General features: G+C 37.6%; 1 protein-coding gene and 1 long non-coding RNA gene across 3 annotated transcripts in view; one reads left to right on the forward strand and one right to left on the reverse strand.

The window, feature by feature from the left end:
• Positions 1-3,919: 3,919 nt before the first annotated feature.
• LOC126697405 (uncharacterized) overlaps positions 3,920-16,983 on the forward strand; it is a 37,963-nt gene continuing 24,899 nt past the window's right edge. The window contains exons 1-2 of one of the 2 annotated variants that reach the window (XM_050394400.1): positions 3,932-4,723; positions 5,571-5,893. In XM_050394400.1, coding sequence (XP_050250357.1) covers positions 4,082-4,723; positions 5,571-5,666 — 738 coding nt within the window. In that variant the 5' untranslated portion in view covers positions 3,932-4,081 and the 3' untranslated portion in view covers positions 5,667-5,893. Of the gene's footprint in view, positions 4,724-5,570; positions 5,894-16,983 lie in introns of those variants that run through there. The other variant, XM_050394401.1, reaches the window with a different exon arrangement.
• LOC126697415 (uncharacterized) overlaps positions 4,156-16,983 on the reverse strand; it is a 33,786-nt gene continuing 20,958 nt past the window's right edge. The window contains exon 3 of the long non-coding RNA XR_007646199.1: positions 4,156-4,291. This is a non-coding gene — a long non-coding RNA (uncharacterized LOC126697415). The remainder of the gene's footprint in view (positions 4,292-16,983) is intronic.

Genomic DNA, 16,983 nt, shown 5'->3' on the forward strand with positions numbered 1-16,983 from the left:
ACATTAGCCACCTAATTTCCCATATGACCATCTTCTCAAAAAAAAAAAAAAAAAAAAAAAATCTCATATGACCACACATCAAACAATCTCTATCCTTTTCTTAACACCAAAATCAAAATTGAAAATTAAATTACAACATTTCTTAACAATAACAATGCATCACCTTGTCCCAAAGAAGGTAAATATCTTGGAAAAATATTTGTTGGTCTTGAATCTGTCTTAGTCCCGAAATATAAAAAGTTCTCGTTTAATTTTAAAAAAAAATTTCTATCCAGTCCGTTCTTTGATTTCCTTCATAGTATTGCTTGCTTACTTGGTTAATGGAGTATTGATGTGGTTTCTTTTACATTGTGTTTAAAAATTTGGTAGAGATCGACCTCTTAATCTCAAAATTCTCTCTCCTTCAATCTTTAATTATCTTTTGTGTTTTGTTTTTCTTTTGTTGGAAATGGAAAATTATTGTAGCTTTTGAAGATTCATGTTGGTTCATTTTTAAAAATATTTTTATATGTTTGATGATTTGTATATGTACCAAGCTTTAGGAATAGGTGCTAGTAGATTTGATAAATATGCTAGAAGCTAGATGAAAATGTTCTGTAAGGTTGAATTTATTCAACCATCTAATTGGTTTTATTCCGTGCCAAATTTGCTTGTAATTCAGCATTTAGTAACCCTGTATTTAGGTGGGATTGTTGTAAGGGTAGTGAGTGAGATAGTGTGAAGATTGCTCAAGAGTGTGCAAGAAAACAGAGTGTCGCGGCTGGGACTCGCGGCTGGACTCGCGGCTTCAACCCGCCAGAAGATGCACACGTGCCAAGCATGCTGGAAGATGAACAGTCATGCTAGCTGGAGCACTACAGGACAAAACAGGACAACTGGCCATACGGTTAACTCGCGACTTAGTCAAGCCGCGAGGTCAAGCCGCGAGCCACCCTTGTTTTGGAAAAACCTGACGTTTCGCATTCCACTCCTCTTCAGTATAAATACCCTTTTAACCCACGATTGAAAGAGAGCTTCCAGAGAGAATTTTGAGAGAGAAACCCTAAAGAAAAACCAGATTGTTTCACCCACAATCTCTACCTTAGAGTCTCATCAAATTCCCTCACTCTCTTCCTCTCCATTGTCAAATCCTTGAGAGGCCTTTATACCAAACCTGGTTCTCACCATTATCATCCCTGTGAGACAGTCGTTTGGAGTTCTGGGAAGCAGTTAGGAAGGAGCCAATATTCATTGGTTGATGCTACGGTGTAGTAGCGGAATCCGGAAAGCTAGAAAAGAAAAAGGTTCGGCGCAACCTCGTTGGAGCAAGAAGCTTGGAGGGCTTAGGTGCATTGGGTAGATTAGGCTTGGAGGGTCTATTGCTGTCCTTGTATCCCAACTGTATTTTCTAGTGGATTGATTACCGCTTGGAGGGCGGCGGAGAGGTTTTTCGCCGAGGTCTTCGGTTTCCTCTTCGATAACATATCTGGTGTTATCGCTGTGTTTGCATCTTCCTTCCTCTCTATCTCTGCCTTTATATTATCTGCTGTGGTTTATTTTGTTGTGGCTTAGATAGTTGTTTAATCAATTCCATGTTATAGCATATGTTAAGTTTCCACACACTAGTTGTTTAACATATTGCTGTGTTGATTAAATTGGTTTTTGGGGGTCTAAACGTTCAAAAGTGTTTTTGTACACGTTTTTGAACTTTCATGTTCGTTGTGTACAAAATGACTACTATTTGGCCACATCTTGTCGAGTCTAGGTGTCATTTCAGGTTTTTTCATTTGTATTTGATTCCAATATTACTCTCATTGTTAAAAATTGGATGGAATTTGCTTACTGACATAAAAATTAGCTCACACACTAATTTACCTAATATGGACAATTTAATTTGATGGCATGTTATCATGTTACCTAAGTTTGTGCCCCATCAACCCTCAAGGACTAATCCAACCCCGAAGCACTAGCTGATTTTGAATGGAAAGAAAAGTAAGGAGAAGGGGGTGACAAATGACAAAGTGTACACTTGATTTGGAGTTGAGGGACCTCAAGTTGCGTAATTTGGGTTTATGCGATTGCTTTGGAATTCATTTGGAAATTTTGATGGGCTGAGGGTTTATGATTCTCATAGGTGAATAGGTCTTATATATTATGGGTATGGTGGCTGAATTTTTGAGGGGAACCATTGCAGTTTGGGGATTTGAGAGGGGTGATTTGTGTATGCTTTGGATTGTTTCAGTGGGTTGGTTTTGGAGGTTTTAGAGATTGGGTAAAGCTTGATTGTTCATGGAGATGAATGTGTAGGAAAGCAGCAACTAGGGCCGTCCATGTCTTATATATTCCCTTTTATTTTTACCTGGATGTGAGTGAGACATGTAATATTTATTTGATTTTTAAATTTTACATGTCTTATATCTAAATAAAAATGAGAGGAAATTGGAAAATTCAATAGGAGAGGGTCTTATCACAATAGATATAAGCTTTTTTCATATGAACTATTGCTTTATTTTCGTTTTGATAAAGAGAAAAAATAAAATTCCCCGCTAGAATCGAATCAAGGTTAAAGAAATTAAGAGAATGTGATGATTACTACTCTTTTTTTACAAAAGTAAAAGAAATGAGGTTTCAGAATATGAAATCTTCTGGTACATAATTGCTTTAGCAAATGAACCCTAGGAGAAGTTTTAATGGGAACAGAAAAAAAAAAAAAAAAAAAAAAAAAAAAAAAAAAAAAAAGCAAAGAGATAATTACAATTAGAACATTTCATAAGTCCTCAATTTGTGGTCGTGTGTTTGAGAGAGAGAGTTAAGTTTCAATTGAAACAAGGGGGAGGGGTGATATTTCATACCAATTAAAGCACGCCTTGTGTAAAAAAAAACCGCATATTGCATTTTGTTGGTTGGGTCGATTTCGATGTGTCAAAATCCCTGAACCCACCAATTGACTGATCAAACCTATAAAACCTCAAAACTTTACCCGATTATGGTCGAATAATTAGGCCAAAATCGTTGATGACCATTCGGTTCGGGTCGAGACATCCAGGTGGGTTTTTAGACAACCCTAGCAGTAACCTGTGGTATAGTTTGTTAACATGACTTAGACTTGAAGTGGTTTTGTGGTGTAGCTCTAACTTAGACCGTCTAAGTATGACCATGTTGTGGGGATGTTAATATTGTAGGTGCAGTTGTTCGATTCGATAGTGGTGCTGCCATATCTATTATGTGTTTTTTTATATGACTAAAATAGGTTTTTTATATGACCAATTTCGTTTGTCTTCCAGATAAAATTTTTTTTTTTTTTTTTTAAAGCTGGATTTTCGTCTTGTGACAATTTTTTTTATTACTTTAATCCTTTTGATTTTTATTTTATTTCACTTTTTCTTTACAATAAAATTTGGATATAATTTATTGATGTGGTAAATGGAAACTATCAGAATCTATTTTTGATGACATGAACAATTATATCACCAAATATAACTTGATAATGTGGCAAACATGGCACTACATCACTTAAGTTGCTTCACAATTTGGGAAAGGATTCCCTATATTAGAATCCTTCAATTCCCTTTCATCTTTAACTAAATGTGAGACATGCATGTAGTATTTATTTGATTTTTAAATAACACACGACTTAAATCTAAATAAAAATGTGAAAAAATTGAAAGATTCAATCGAAGAGAATCTTATCATATAAGCATTTTCAAATGAACTTTTGCTTTCTTTCCTTTCGACAAAGAGAAAAACAAAAATTCCCTAAAAAAAGGGTTACAAATTACAGGGTACATGCAGTGCAGTGGTCATTACTTTTTCTTTACAAAAGTAAAAGAAATGAGGTTATGAAATTCTTCTTGTACATAATTGCTTTAGCAAACGAACCCAAGTTTTAAAGGTAAAAGAAGAAAAGGAAAAGCTAAGAGATAATTACAGTTACAACTTTCAATTCGTGACCGACAATACACTCTGGTTTCACCCAATAGGAGCCAGTACCTATTCAGAATTTCTTAAGTTGATCCGCCAAGCAACATGTACATATATAAGCTGTCCATTGTATCACGGTGATGCCATATCGTTTGTCCGATATAATCTTCGAACAAAGTCCATGGAAGAAACCAATGTGAGTTTGAAACTTCTGATAGACACAGAAAGCCATAGAGTGCTTTTTGCTGAAGCGGACAAGAACTTCATCGACTTCCTCTTTCACATTCTGGCCCTGCCCGTCGGAACTTTCATTGCGCTTCTCACAAAGCAAGGAATGGTGGGCAGCTTGGGGAACATTTACGAGAGCATTGAAAATTTAAATATCACTTACCTTCAACCAAACTTGAACAAAGCGACTCTCCTGAAGCCCAAAGTACACATCTCTGGTGGTGGTATTGGAATCCCTCTCCTATTGCCAAACGTTGAATCGTCTTCCACATCATCCAAGAAATGGTATAGGTGCTGTAATTCCTACAGCGGCAACTGTTTCTTATATTTTACTAATGACTACAGCGCAATCTGTCCTTCGTGCAAGAACGTCATGAACAACGAGCTAAATTTCGTACACCCACCAAGCGCAACGAATGCGGGCTCTTCCTCCAGTGAGGGAGGATACGTGAAAGGAGTGGTTACATACATGGTGATGGATGATCTAGTGGTGAAACCCATGTCCACCATCTCTAGTATCACTCTGCTTAACAGGTTTAATGTCAAGGATGTAGGAGCTCTTGAGGAGAAAGTGGTTCATTTGGGCATCGATGAGGTATGCCAATCATTCTTTTATTTTTGTGCAAGAGTCCATTTCTTCTGTTTTGTTTATTTTTTCTTAGTTAATGTTTGTTACATATATCCATACACACAACGTTTAAAATCGTACGTTCAAAACACGATTTCAAAATTACTTTACACACTGTACGTAGTAATAATCAGCGCCTTTTGTTCTTTCCTTATGGTGAAATTTATTGCAAAATAACGTTAAACTAAGCTATTAGTTGAAGCTATTTGAGTCGTAATTCCTAAACCAAGATATGAGAAAGAGACTGAAATTTGGAATTGATCAATGATCCATCTCAATCCAAGCCCATATACTTCAATGTTTCATAATATCTGATGTTTCTTAGAATTATGCGGTAAGATGAGTAAATTTATGGTCTTCTAACCATTTAAACTTTTGGAAAAATAAGTAATTTAACGATGTTAACTATGTACTTAATTATCAAAAGTCGTTAAATCGTCCAGCTGATACATACAGGTGTTGTGGATCATTCTCACTCCATCTCGACCTGGTATAGTATATTGCTAAGACGACGGAGTCAATCTATTCAAAATTCAAATGCAATCATTTAACTCTAATTTCCATATTGAAATTAAAATATTGTATCCCCACTTTTTCTCTTTAGGGTCACTTGCTTATCTTTTAAAAGAGGAAGAAAAGAAACAAGTTACAAAAAAATGTAATACTGTGAAAGTTTCATTTTTCTTCTTTTTGGGAAAAGGTCTTCTTTATCTGCCTTTGAGATGTGTCAAATTCAAGTAAAGATTTGGTATTTTACAAATTTAAATGTGATTAATTATTATTTTTCTAATTAATTTATGTGGTTTGTTTTTAGGGAGTGAAATTACTGAATGCTTCTCTGCGGTCAAAGAGTGTTTTGACTGATGTCTTCCTCCCAATGTTGAAAGTTGAAATAGAAAGTGTAATGTAATGTAACACGGAAGTGCAAGAGTTCTATGCCATTGCCAAAATTAATTTTTCTTCTGTTTTTTTCGTTGCATATATGTTTTAAATGTCGGTCAAATCTGGTGTGGCAATGTGAAGGGCAATATGCTCTCTCTCTTTATTTTTGTGTGTGTGTGTATTGTTGGAAGCTTGGTTAAGAAGCATTATGTATCATAAAAAAATAAGATGTAAGTATACGTAAGTTTTTGTTAATTATCAATTGCTTGATAGTATGATGAGATGATTGAGGATTCTTCAAAAAAAAAAAAAAAAAAAAAAAAAAAAAAAAAAAAAAAAGATGATTGTGGATGACTGAGGACCTAATTAAGGCACAACTTTGTTGACCTTACGCTTTCGGTCCCAATGTGACTACGCCTTCTTCCTTCTCTTCGTTTTCCTCCTTGAAACCCTCCTCTAAAAATTCTCTTAAAATTTGTTTAAGTAAAATTTTAGGGACAACTTTTATGCAACAACTTTTATTATAATTTTGAAATTATTGACTATGAGTGATGAGTTCATGTAAGAGTGATTGCCCACCACTTATAGTTGGTGATTTCATCAAGTTATGACAAATGACGTGATCCTAAAAGAATTTATTTAAATGTCATAAAATAAATCTATATGCAACCCATTTTTATACATGTTCATGTTTGAGTTGACAAACAATGTACATAGATCCTCTCCATTTACATGTGAAATGATTAGTGTATATTTGTAGGGCATGGTTTTTTTTTTTTTTTTTTTTTTTTTGATAGGAAGACTTGACTTTTATTCATCATTTGAAAAGGGGGAAGCATCATGATTACATGCAAGTCCTACGTGACTAGGATACTCCTCTAGCCATGCAACGTAATTATCTATATTAGCTGCATATTGGGCCAACAAGTGGGGCGGCACATTTGCCTGCCTTTTCGTATGAGAAAAAACCATGTTTCTAAAAGCTTGTGCAAGGTGGATAGTTCCAGCAACAACGTTTTGCACCGAAGACGCCGTCTCGCCCTGTCCTTGAAGCGAGTTGCAGATGCACTTAGACCCCGTTTGTTTCCACTTTTTGAGCCCAAAAAGGGCGTTTTGAAAAAAGCTAAACCAAAAAATGCGTTTGGTAAGCCCAAAACGCAACTTTTTTATAAAAGTTGCGTTTTGAGTATTGAGAAAAAATGAAGGGGAAACGCGAAAGGGCTTATGGACCCCTGAGGGTCCATAAATGAAAACGCGCTATGCGCGTTTTGTATTATTACCGTTGCAAACGCAAAAATACCGAAATACCCATCAGTTCTCTCACGCCCTCATCTCTCATCTGTGTCTTTTTTCTTCGTCTTCCTTTTCTTCTTCCTCTTCATCTTCCTTTGCTTCTTCACCGGTCTACCCCCACAATCAACAAAACCCATTTCAACTTTTGATATTCCGAACACAGAATCAACAAAACCAAACCAAAAATAACTCAAAATCAACACAAAAACAACTTAAAATCAACTCAAATCCGGAAAACCCATCCCAAACCCAACTCAAAATCAACCCAAAATCCCAAAATCCTTATGTTTCAATCATCTTCATCTTCTTCATCATCATCATCATCATCTTCTTCTCTAGAGTGTGAAAAAAAAAAGAATAAAGAAGGAAAGACAAAATAAGGAAATAAAGAAAAAGGACGAAAAAAGAGATGCAGAGATGCAGAGACTTCTTCATCATCATCATCATCTTCATCTTCTTCATCATCATCATTAGCTTTCGAAGTGCCAAAAGAAAAAAACAAAAAAAAAAAAGAGATGCAGAGACCTTGAGCCGCCTTGAGAGATGAGAAAGGGCTTTGTAAGTGTGTGGAACATTCTGGATATATGATGGACTGTGTAGAGTGGAAGGGAAAAATAAAGAAATAAAGAAAAAAAAAAGTAGGGGCACGTGTGTGGAGGAAGTGGCAGGGAAAGAGAGGAAAAAAGGAAATAAAGAAAAAAAAAATGAAGGTATGTGTGTGGAGGAGAAAAAAAGAGGGAAAAAAAGAAGAAGAAAATATGGATAAAAAAATAAAATAAAATAAGGGAAACATAAAATAAAGAATAAGAAATTAAAATTGAGGAATACTGTTACAATATTTTTATAATATTTTCACAATAAATCTTAAGTGGTATGTTATTATTAGTTAATATTGGTGAGAAAAAAATAATTTGTTTAGAAATTGAAAAAAAATAATTATAATAGTACGTTCAAATTAAAATCAGTATAAATTATCACAATACTTTTACAATAAATCTTAAAGTGGTAGGTTATTATTAGCTAATATTGGTGAGAAAAAATAATTTCACAATATTGATTTAAGTATGAAATAAACTCTCTTATATACATTGTCCTTTTTGGTAATTTATCTTTCAAACTGCCACTTTTATAAGTGTTAGCCAAACACTCAGCTTTTTGAAAAAACACTTTTTTATTATGCACTTTTTGAAAATTCCACTTTTTCATTATGCACTTTTTCAAAAAGCTGAACCAAACTCACCCTTAGAGTCTCCCTCCACCGTTACATCCCTTACCCCGACATCCAAAGCGAACTGAACCCCAACCTCCATTGCCTTAGCCTCTATCTCCAGTGCCCTTAAAGGAAGAGCAAGCTTCTGGCTGAGTGCGGCAATCACCATACCCGCCGAGTCACAGATTATCACTCCAATACCCACTTGCTTCCTTTTGGAAAATACTGCTCCATCAACATTTACTTTGTAGTGACCCGGTAGTGGAGGACTCCATTTTATCTCATTTAGAGACTGTCTTGTAGGAGCCAAGGGTCGCTTGTTCACTTTCTGAAATTCATCCAACACCCTTAAAGAGCTCCTAACAATGGCTTTTCCTTCTCTGCGCTTTCCACCATGTCTAGCATTATTTCTATCCTTCCATATTCCCCAACATATTGCAATGGCCCGTTCCACCAAACCCGGGTATGATTCCGTCCACCTTTGTAATTGCCACATCACGTCCATAAACGTCCACTTTGGACTAATTTCAAACGGAAAGACCAACTTACTTGTGGACCATATCTCTCTGGCTTTATCACAGAGCCAAAAAAGGTGGCAAGTGGATTCAGATTCCTTTCCACATGAGTCACAGATGCAATCCGTAGTGATCTTTCTCTTCTTTAGGTTCTCTTTGGTGGCTAGAATGTTCTTGCAAGCTTTCCAGGTGAAATGTTTGAACTTGTTTGGCACATTCAAATCCCAGAGGCGCCTCCATGTTTGTTTCAAGGCAGAAGGGTCAGAGCTTTCAGGTGTATTACCATCAGATTGTATGGCTTGGACCAACTTGTAAGCGCTCCGTACTGTAAACTTCCCATTTTTAATTGCAACCCATATCATGCGATCCCTCCCACCGTAAGCACTCAAAGGGATACTGAGGATGGCTTCAACATCCTGAGGGAGAAAACATTGGCGAATCAGGTCTTCCTTCCATACCTTTCTGGTCCCATCAATCAAATCACAGACCCTCACCACTTGCAGACTTGTGCTTTCAGGTGTTACAACCTTATAAGTGCTTGGCTGTTGAAGCCATTTGTCCTTCCATACCTGAATATTTTCTCCACTACCCACCTGCCATCTTATTCCCTTTTTAACAACGTCTTGGGCTGCCGATATACTTCTCCAAGCAAAGGATGGTTACCCCCCCAGACTGGCCTCTAGAAAATCACATCTAGGGAAATATTTGGCCTTATATACACGGTAGAAGAGTGAGGATGTGTTCGTTTGTAGTCGCCATCCTTGCTTCGCCAGTAGGGCAAGGTTGAACAGTTTCAGGTCCCTAAAACCCATTCCTCCTTTTTCCTTTGGCAAACACATCTTCTCCCAACTCATCCATGCTAGCTTCTTCTCATCCTTCACTTGCCCACACCAAAATTGCCTAACCATCCCCATCAGCTCATCACATAAAGTGTTGGGTAGCTTGAAGCAGCTCATCGTATAAAAAGGGACTGCTTGAGCAACTGCCTTTATCAGTACTTCCTTCCTTGCACTTGAAAGCAATTTTTCCTTCCAACCTGCTAGCTTGTTTAACACCCGAAGTTTCAGCTAAGCGAAAGTGTTTCTTTTTGACCTGCCCACCAAGGATGGAAGCCCAAGATAAGACTCATGTGGCTTTATGACTTGTGCTCCAAACATAGCTTTTATTGTTTCCTTTACACCTTTGGCTGTGTTGTGGCTAAAGAATAGTGAGGTCTTGTTCCTATTCAATTGCTGGCCAGATGACTCTTCATAAACCTGTATGACCCGTTGGATTTCAATGCACTCCTTCACTGTTGCCCTCCCAAAAATTAAACTGTCATCGGCGAAAAATAGATGTGAGATTCTAGGCCCCCTAGCAGATGCCGCTACTCCCCTTAAATCCTTATTTCGAACTGCCTTGTGTAGCAATGCTGATAAACCTTCTGCACATATTAGGAACAAGTACGGTGACAATGGGTCCCCTTGGCGCAACCCTCGTGTAGGAACAATTTGACCACATGCATGTCCATTGACATGTACTGCATAAGTGACTGATGAGACACATCTCATGATCAAGCGGATCCAGTCCTCATGAAATCCCAGTTTGGCCATGATTTGTTTCAAGCAACCCCATTCTACATGATCGTAGGCTTTGCTCATATCCAACTTCAATGCCATCTCCCCGCACTTTCCCTTCTTTTTCCTGTTGATGTGATTCATTATCTCATAAGCCACAAGCACATTATCAGTCATGAGCCTTTCTGAAACAAAAGCACTCTGATTTTCACATATTATATCCTGCAACACCAGCTTCAACCTGTTTGCCACCGCTTTGGAAGCTAACTTGTAGGCCACATTGCATAGACTGATTGGTCTATAATCTATCACTCTTTCTGGGTTCTTGGTTTTTGGTATAAGGACAATATGTGTTTCATGAAATTTAGGGGGAGCTGCACCATGGTTAAGAAAATTCAACACAGTCTGTATAACAATAAAGTTTACAGTAGGCCAAAAGTGCTGATAGAATAAAGGAGGCATACCGTCGGGTCCAGGCGCTTTCATAGGATGCATCTGTTTCAAAGCTTTCTCTACCTCAGAGGCTTGAAACTCTTGTAAAAGTCTGGCATTCATTCTATCAGTCACTTTGGTTTGGAGGGCATCAAGTAGTTCTGCACTCACAACAGGTTGAGAAGATGTGAACAAGTTCTCAAAATATTCCACAAAAATTCTGCCGATCTCCCCTTCATCCTCCTGCCAATTATCTCCCGGATCCCTGATTCTGAGAATAGTGTTTCGCTAGTGTCTATTGGAGGCTTTTGCATGAAAGACGGAAGTATTACGATCACCTGACTTCAACCAACAATTCCTTGATCGTTGATGCCACATGTCTTCTTCTACCACTAGCATCCTATTCAGCTCCACCCTTGTTTCTTCAACTTCCTCCATATCCACCAGACCACCCCGTCTCCCTTCCAACCATTGAAGCTTTTTCTGGAGTGTTGAAATCTTCTGACCCACATGTCCAAACGTATTTTTATTCCAAGAGGAAAGTGATCTCTTGCATTCATCCATGCATTGCGTAAACAGATTCTGTGTACCCATATTTTTCCCTCTCTCCCAAGCTTCAGACACCACTTCCTCACATTGTTCATCCTTAAGCCACATGGATTCAAACTTGAACATTTTAGATCTCCTATGCTTCCTTCGCCTTGCCCGTGGAGCTTTCAAGACGAGCATGCAATGGTCAGACGTCGATGCCGCCACATGGTGTAGTCTCACTTTCGGGAACATTATCACCCAGGAAGAAGATACCAAGGCCCTGTCTAGACGTTCTCTAACCCAGCCTCGATCACCTAGTCTCCTACTCCATGTAAAGTCTGATCCAACATAACCCATGTCTCGAAGGTTGCAGCGATTTACAGCCTCCCTAAAACTCCTCATCTGCCCTTCAGGCCGTAAGGTACCTCCCACCTTCTCTCCTAAGTGTAATATTTCATTAAAGTCACCCATGCAAAGCCACGGGAGATCACTTCTCGTGCTCAACTCTTCCAACAGTCTCCATGAATCCTCTCTTTTACTAGTTTCCGGATGGCCGTAGAAACCGGTGAATCTCCACGTCCTGTTATTATGTTCTTCAGTAACTATAGCATCGATATGACGAGGAGAGAAAGTTTGAACGTCCATTTTCATGGACCGTCTCCATAAGAGCGCCAAACCACCACCCCGCCTTATACTAGGAACTACCAGACCCTGTTGCCGATCCAGTTTGCTCTTGATATCTTCCATCTCTGACACTACAAGCTTGGTCTCAATGATGAAGACCAGAGTGGGATCTTCCTCTAAAACCACCTTTTGGAGAGCTTTAACTGTACAGGGGTTCCCAAGCCCCCGACAGTTCCAGCAAATGGCACTCATTGCTCCCGACGGGGCTGTCCTGCAGCCGCCGCCGATCCCAGTTGTGTTGCAATTATTTTGCTAAGCATCTGAACCTCCCCTTCTATTTTCTATTTTTTCCCTGCCTCCTCTCCCATCGATATCTCCTCAAGAGGAAGACGTATCTTTCGCTTTAGTCTCCCTTCAATATCTTCAAGGTTCATCACCTTCTTAGTGGACTCATCATTCCTTATATTTATACCCCGACCCTCTATCCATGCATTCTCCTTTCCTGTCACATTACTACCTTTTTTATTCTTTCTCTGAACTAGGCTCCTTAATCTTCTCATTTTTGTCTCACATGATGGACTTGGGTTATGGGTTCCAAAAGAGAATAAGTCTTGGGCTTGACTTAAGCTTTGGCCCATAAAGATATTATTTTGAGTGGGTAGGGCTCTGTCCACATCCATATTTACCTTGTCCATTGCAGATGTGGGCCCAACCCGAAAGTCCATTGACCTCTCCTGCTCATTATCCCTTTCATTTAATTTTGAAACATCCGAAATTTTCTCCTTGTTTTCCTCACAATCCGGTGTAGGATCTGGAAATTGTAAATCTTGCAGATTCGTAGCAATATCGAAAATAGCAGCGTCAATCTCTCTCAACTGATCTTCAAAATTTGTACGTACCGGATTGATTGGGATCTGCTCTTTCCCACATGGAAATAGAGTAGCTGTACTTGCCGTTTCAGGCCTAGTGGGGTCCACGGCGTCCCTCACGTGCGTCTGGCCTTTGTCGGCCACTGCCAGTTCTATTCCATGTCCGGTCTGTGCTTCTCCCTCGCCGACGGAGACTTCACCGGTTGGGACTTCACGTCCCACACTACTCTGCTTCGACGCAATGACTAGCTGTGGTCTCTGAAGGCGATCCGATGATGCGCACAGCCAAGCACCGAACTGTTTATCCTCCGCCTTGAGAGTTTCTTTACTCTGAATCCATTGGATGCAGTCGCGTTCGTCATGATCGACCTTACCGCACCAGTAGCAGAAGATGGGTAACCGTTCGTATTTAAAGTCCACCCACCTCGGCGAAGCTCCGCCTATGCGGACCATCCTACCTCGACACAATGGCTGAGTTATGTCCATCGTCACTCGGATGCGTAAGTAACCTCCCAGGCAAAAACCTTTATCCTCCACGTCCACCTTCTCAACCTTGCCTAGAATGCTCCCTACACGTACACCCGCTTCCTTGGTTTGGCTCATGGTAGGGAGCCCATGAATCTAAACCCAGAACAGCGCTTTGTGGAACTGCACCTTGTTGACTGCCTCTCCCGCACCAAGTTTATGGAGAAGCACCAAATACTTGTCGAACGTCCAGGGACTGAGTAAAAGAACTCTATCAAGGTCTTTCTCATCTTCAAATTGGAAAAGAACCTTATTATCGCCCATATCGCAGACCTCAAAGTTCTTCTCAGTCCGCCACACTGATTTCAGCACTCATGCCACCGATTCGAGGCTCACACGTCGCTTTGGACAGAATTTTCCAACCAGAACACGTTTCATTTCCGTCACCGGTGGTATCAGGTCCACCTCGCTCTCTTCTTTTTCCGTCAACCGTAGACTTGCGCACTTAGTTGCGATCTCATCCATGTTGGCCATGATGGGTGAGATGCCTGAGACTTTTTCCACCACCGAGACGGAGAGAAATATTTGCCTGAAGGTAAAACTATTTTTCACCTCTAAAGTTCCATAGGAGCCTAGAGAGAAAACGTAGGCCATGATTTAAAGTAGAATAAATTTCAGATCTAAATTATGCCAACTCATTTAAAAATTTATAACTCTAGTTTATTTAATCATATTTTAATCATAGTTAAATTTAACCATAATTAAATTTTAAATGAATTGATACAATCTAAATCTTTAGATTTACTCCATTTTAAATCATGGACTTTAATTAAATACTCTCTATTTTACTTTAAAATGGAAAGGATCATTTTCCTTGTCACCAAAGGGATAAGACTTACTAGTCAATGGAAGTAGAAATTAAAGATGCATAAATTGCACATAAACTGTAACGGTAACTATATAGGAATAAGGATAGGTATTACAAGAAATACAAGATCGATGTTGTAATGTAATACTTATTGTTGTTCATTTGTTTGATAATAACACAATAATAGAACCCTGAAAACAATAAAATGAAAGTATTTTAAAGATATCCTTTATCCTATTTCTTTCTCTTCATGGCACTCTCATTAAAGATATAGACTAAATACATTCGGAAATATTGTGCACTAACTCCAATTGGCTTCTCATTTGCTTGAAGTTATTACTACTCATAACTCTCGTTAATTTATGGCCAAAATTGAAAGGATTCTTCATTGAGAAAGTCTAATGAGTCCATGCATGCAGCAAATGATTATTTTACCGTTCCAGTTGCCCAAGGTTCGTGAATCACGAGTGTCGATACAAAGGGTAGCTAAAGTAGGCACCTCTCAGACTGAATTCCATATAAAAAGGTAACAGCCAAGCCAAAGAAGCCACTAAACAATATAGACAATCCATTGAAAGTTCCATAACCCTTCACATATACCAAACATGGCTGTAAACCTGAAACTATTTATAGACAATAACAGTCACCGAGTGCTTTATGCTGAAGCTGGCAAGGAATTCATCGACTTCCTCTTCACCATTCTTGCCCTGCCTGTCGCAACTTTCTATTAGCAGTCTGCTTAAGCAGTTTCAGGTCATGGAAATAGCGGCTCTTGAGGAGAAAGTGGTTTGGGCAAAGATGAGGTGGGTCAGACATTCTTTCTTTCTGTGCATGACTTCTTCTTTTTTTCGCTCTTTAACTTTCTGTTCTTTCGTTATGGTGAATTTTACAGAATAAGCAAGCAGAGGATAATATTTGTAGCTACACGAATCCTTATTCCTAAGCATGATATAATTAATTTTCATTTTAGGTAGACATGCAAGTAGCAAGTGTCTGATTTAGGAAGGAAAAAAAAAAAAAAAAACTTAATTTGGTTTCATATTGAAAAATGAGATATTATATCCGGGTAACCATGTTTTTACCACTGACTCATTGAGGTCAGTGGTAACCATGTTTTAGGTAGACATGCAAGTAGCAAGTGTGTGATTTAGGAAGGGAAAAAAAAAAAAAAACTTAATTTGGTTTCATATTGAAAAATGAGATATTATATAACCATGTTTTTACCACTGACTCATTGAGGTCACTTCTATGTGTAACATACAAATATATAATAACTAATTTTGATCCTTTATCTTTGCCACTGCTAGGGTTTGAAATTACTGAAGGCTTCTATGCTATCACAGACTGTTCTCACTGACGTTCTCCTCCCGTGGTCGAAATCGAAAGTAAAACAAGAGGTAGAAACCTCCTCATTAATGATGTCTATGTTGAAACTGGAAAGGAAAGGAAGACCATGGTTTAAACAGCATTATGTTTCATATAAACGAGATAAAAGTGTAATGATTATTATAGAGGAATAGAATCAATACTGCAAGGAATATAAATGGTGTAATGGAAATAAAATCATTTGGATTTGGTAACGTAAGGACTAAATCTATCTTCTACAATTTGCTATGGTATAATACGGTGGTGAAATTACATTATATTTTAATCAAATCTCTTAAAATACTTTCTTTCTTAACATTCTACTAGTCGCTAACCCGTGCGATGCACGGGAAAACTATTAGAAAATAATAAAGCATGCATATATTAAAAGACAATTTAAGTTCATGTGTGCTTGCAAGGGATACATACCTAAATAGTTTTTGCGGTAGAAATAAAAGCCTTATCTTTGAGATAAAGAACTGATGTAAACAAACTAACCTTATATAAAACAAATTAAAAAAAAAAAAAAAAAAAAAAAAACATAAAACTGATGTCACGGGAAATTCAGCCACATAGTAGTAATATATAAATCTCTTAAAACCTAAACCTAAACCTAAACCTAAACCTAAACGTAAGGACTAAATATTTATGCGCCTTCTCTTGCTTTCCTGATGTATTTGGTTAAAAACATAAAACTGATGTCACGAAAAATTTAGCCACATAGTAGTAATATATAAATCTCTTAAAACCTAAACCTAAACCTAAACCTAAACCTAAGCGTAAGGACTAAATATATAAACAAACTAACCTTACAAAAGCTGAACTTTATAAGCTAAAATCTATACCGTGAGTTGTAGATCTTGAATGCTATACCGTGCGTTTAGGGCTTCCTACATCTAGAGAGAGAGAGAGTTTGCAGAAACCAAAGAAAATCTCTCTATAGCTTAAGAAACACAATATAATAAAATCAAAGAGACAAAATTTTCAGAGGACAAAATATTATAGATAATTTAAAAGAATTTTGGTTTAATTCTTGAACACCGCAACTCCATAAAATTCATACTAATAATAATATTTTATGATAGTGCAGTTAGAATTTTGGTTTAATTCTTGAACACTGAATTGGAAATTGATTATAAGAGTATTCAATGGTGAACAAAGTACTAATTAATATATAAACAAAACTAACCTTACAAAAGCTGAACTTTATAAGCTAAAATCTATACCGTGCATTGTAGATCTTGAATGCTTTAGGGCTTCCTACGTCTGGAGAGAGAGAGAGAGTTTGCAGAAACCGTGGCTTTATATTTCTTAACTTGAGAGAAGGGTAAGGTTGCTAGGGTTTTGAGGAGTTATAATTTTTATTTATTTTTTATTTTTTAAATATTGTGCTGACGTGGAAAATTGTGGTGCCAGCAAAGGTTTCAGTTTTATATATATATATATATATATATAGATTATTTATACACTGAGCATTATATATCATTAAATACTAGTATGTAATTAAAGATTGAATAAAAAAAAAACTATAAAATTAGATACAAGTTTTTCAAAAAATAAAATAAAATACACAACAACTTTAGTATTCTGTAACATCCTATATCCCTTCCCGGCCCA

This window comes from Quercus robur, chromosome 8 (genome assembly GCF_932294415.1).
Source record: "Quercus robur chromosome 8, dhQueRobu3.1, whole genome shotgun sequence".
In the NCBI taxonomy this organism is placed as follows: Eukaryota; Viridiplantae; Streptophyta; class Magnoliopsida; order Fagales; family Fagaceae; genus Quercus; species Quercus robur.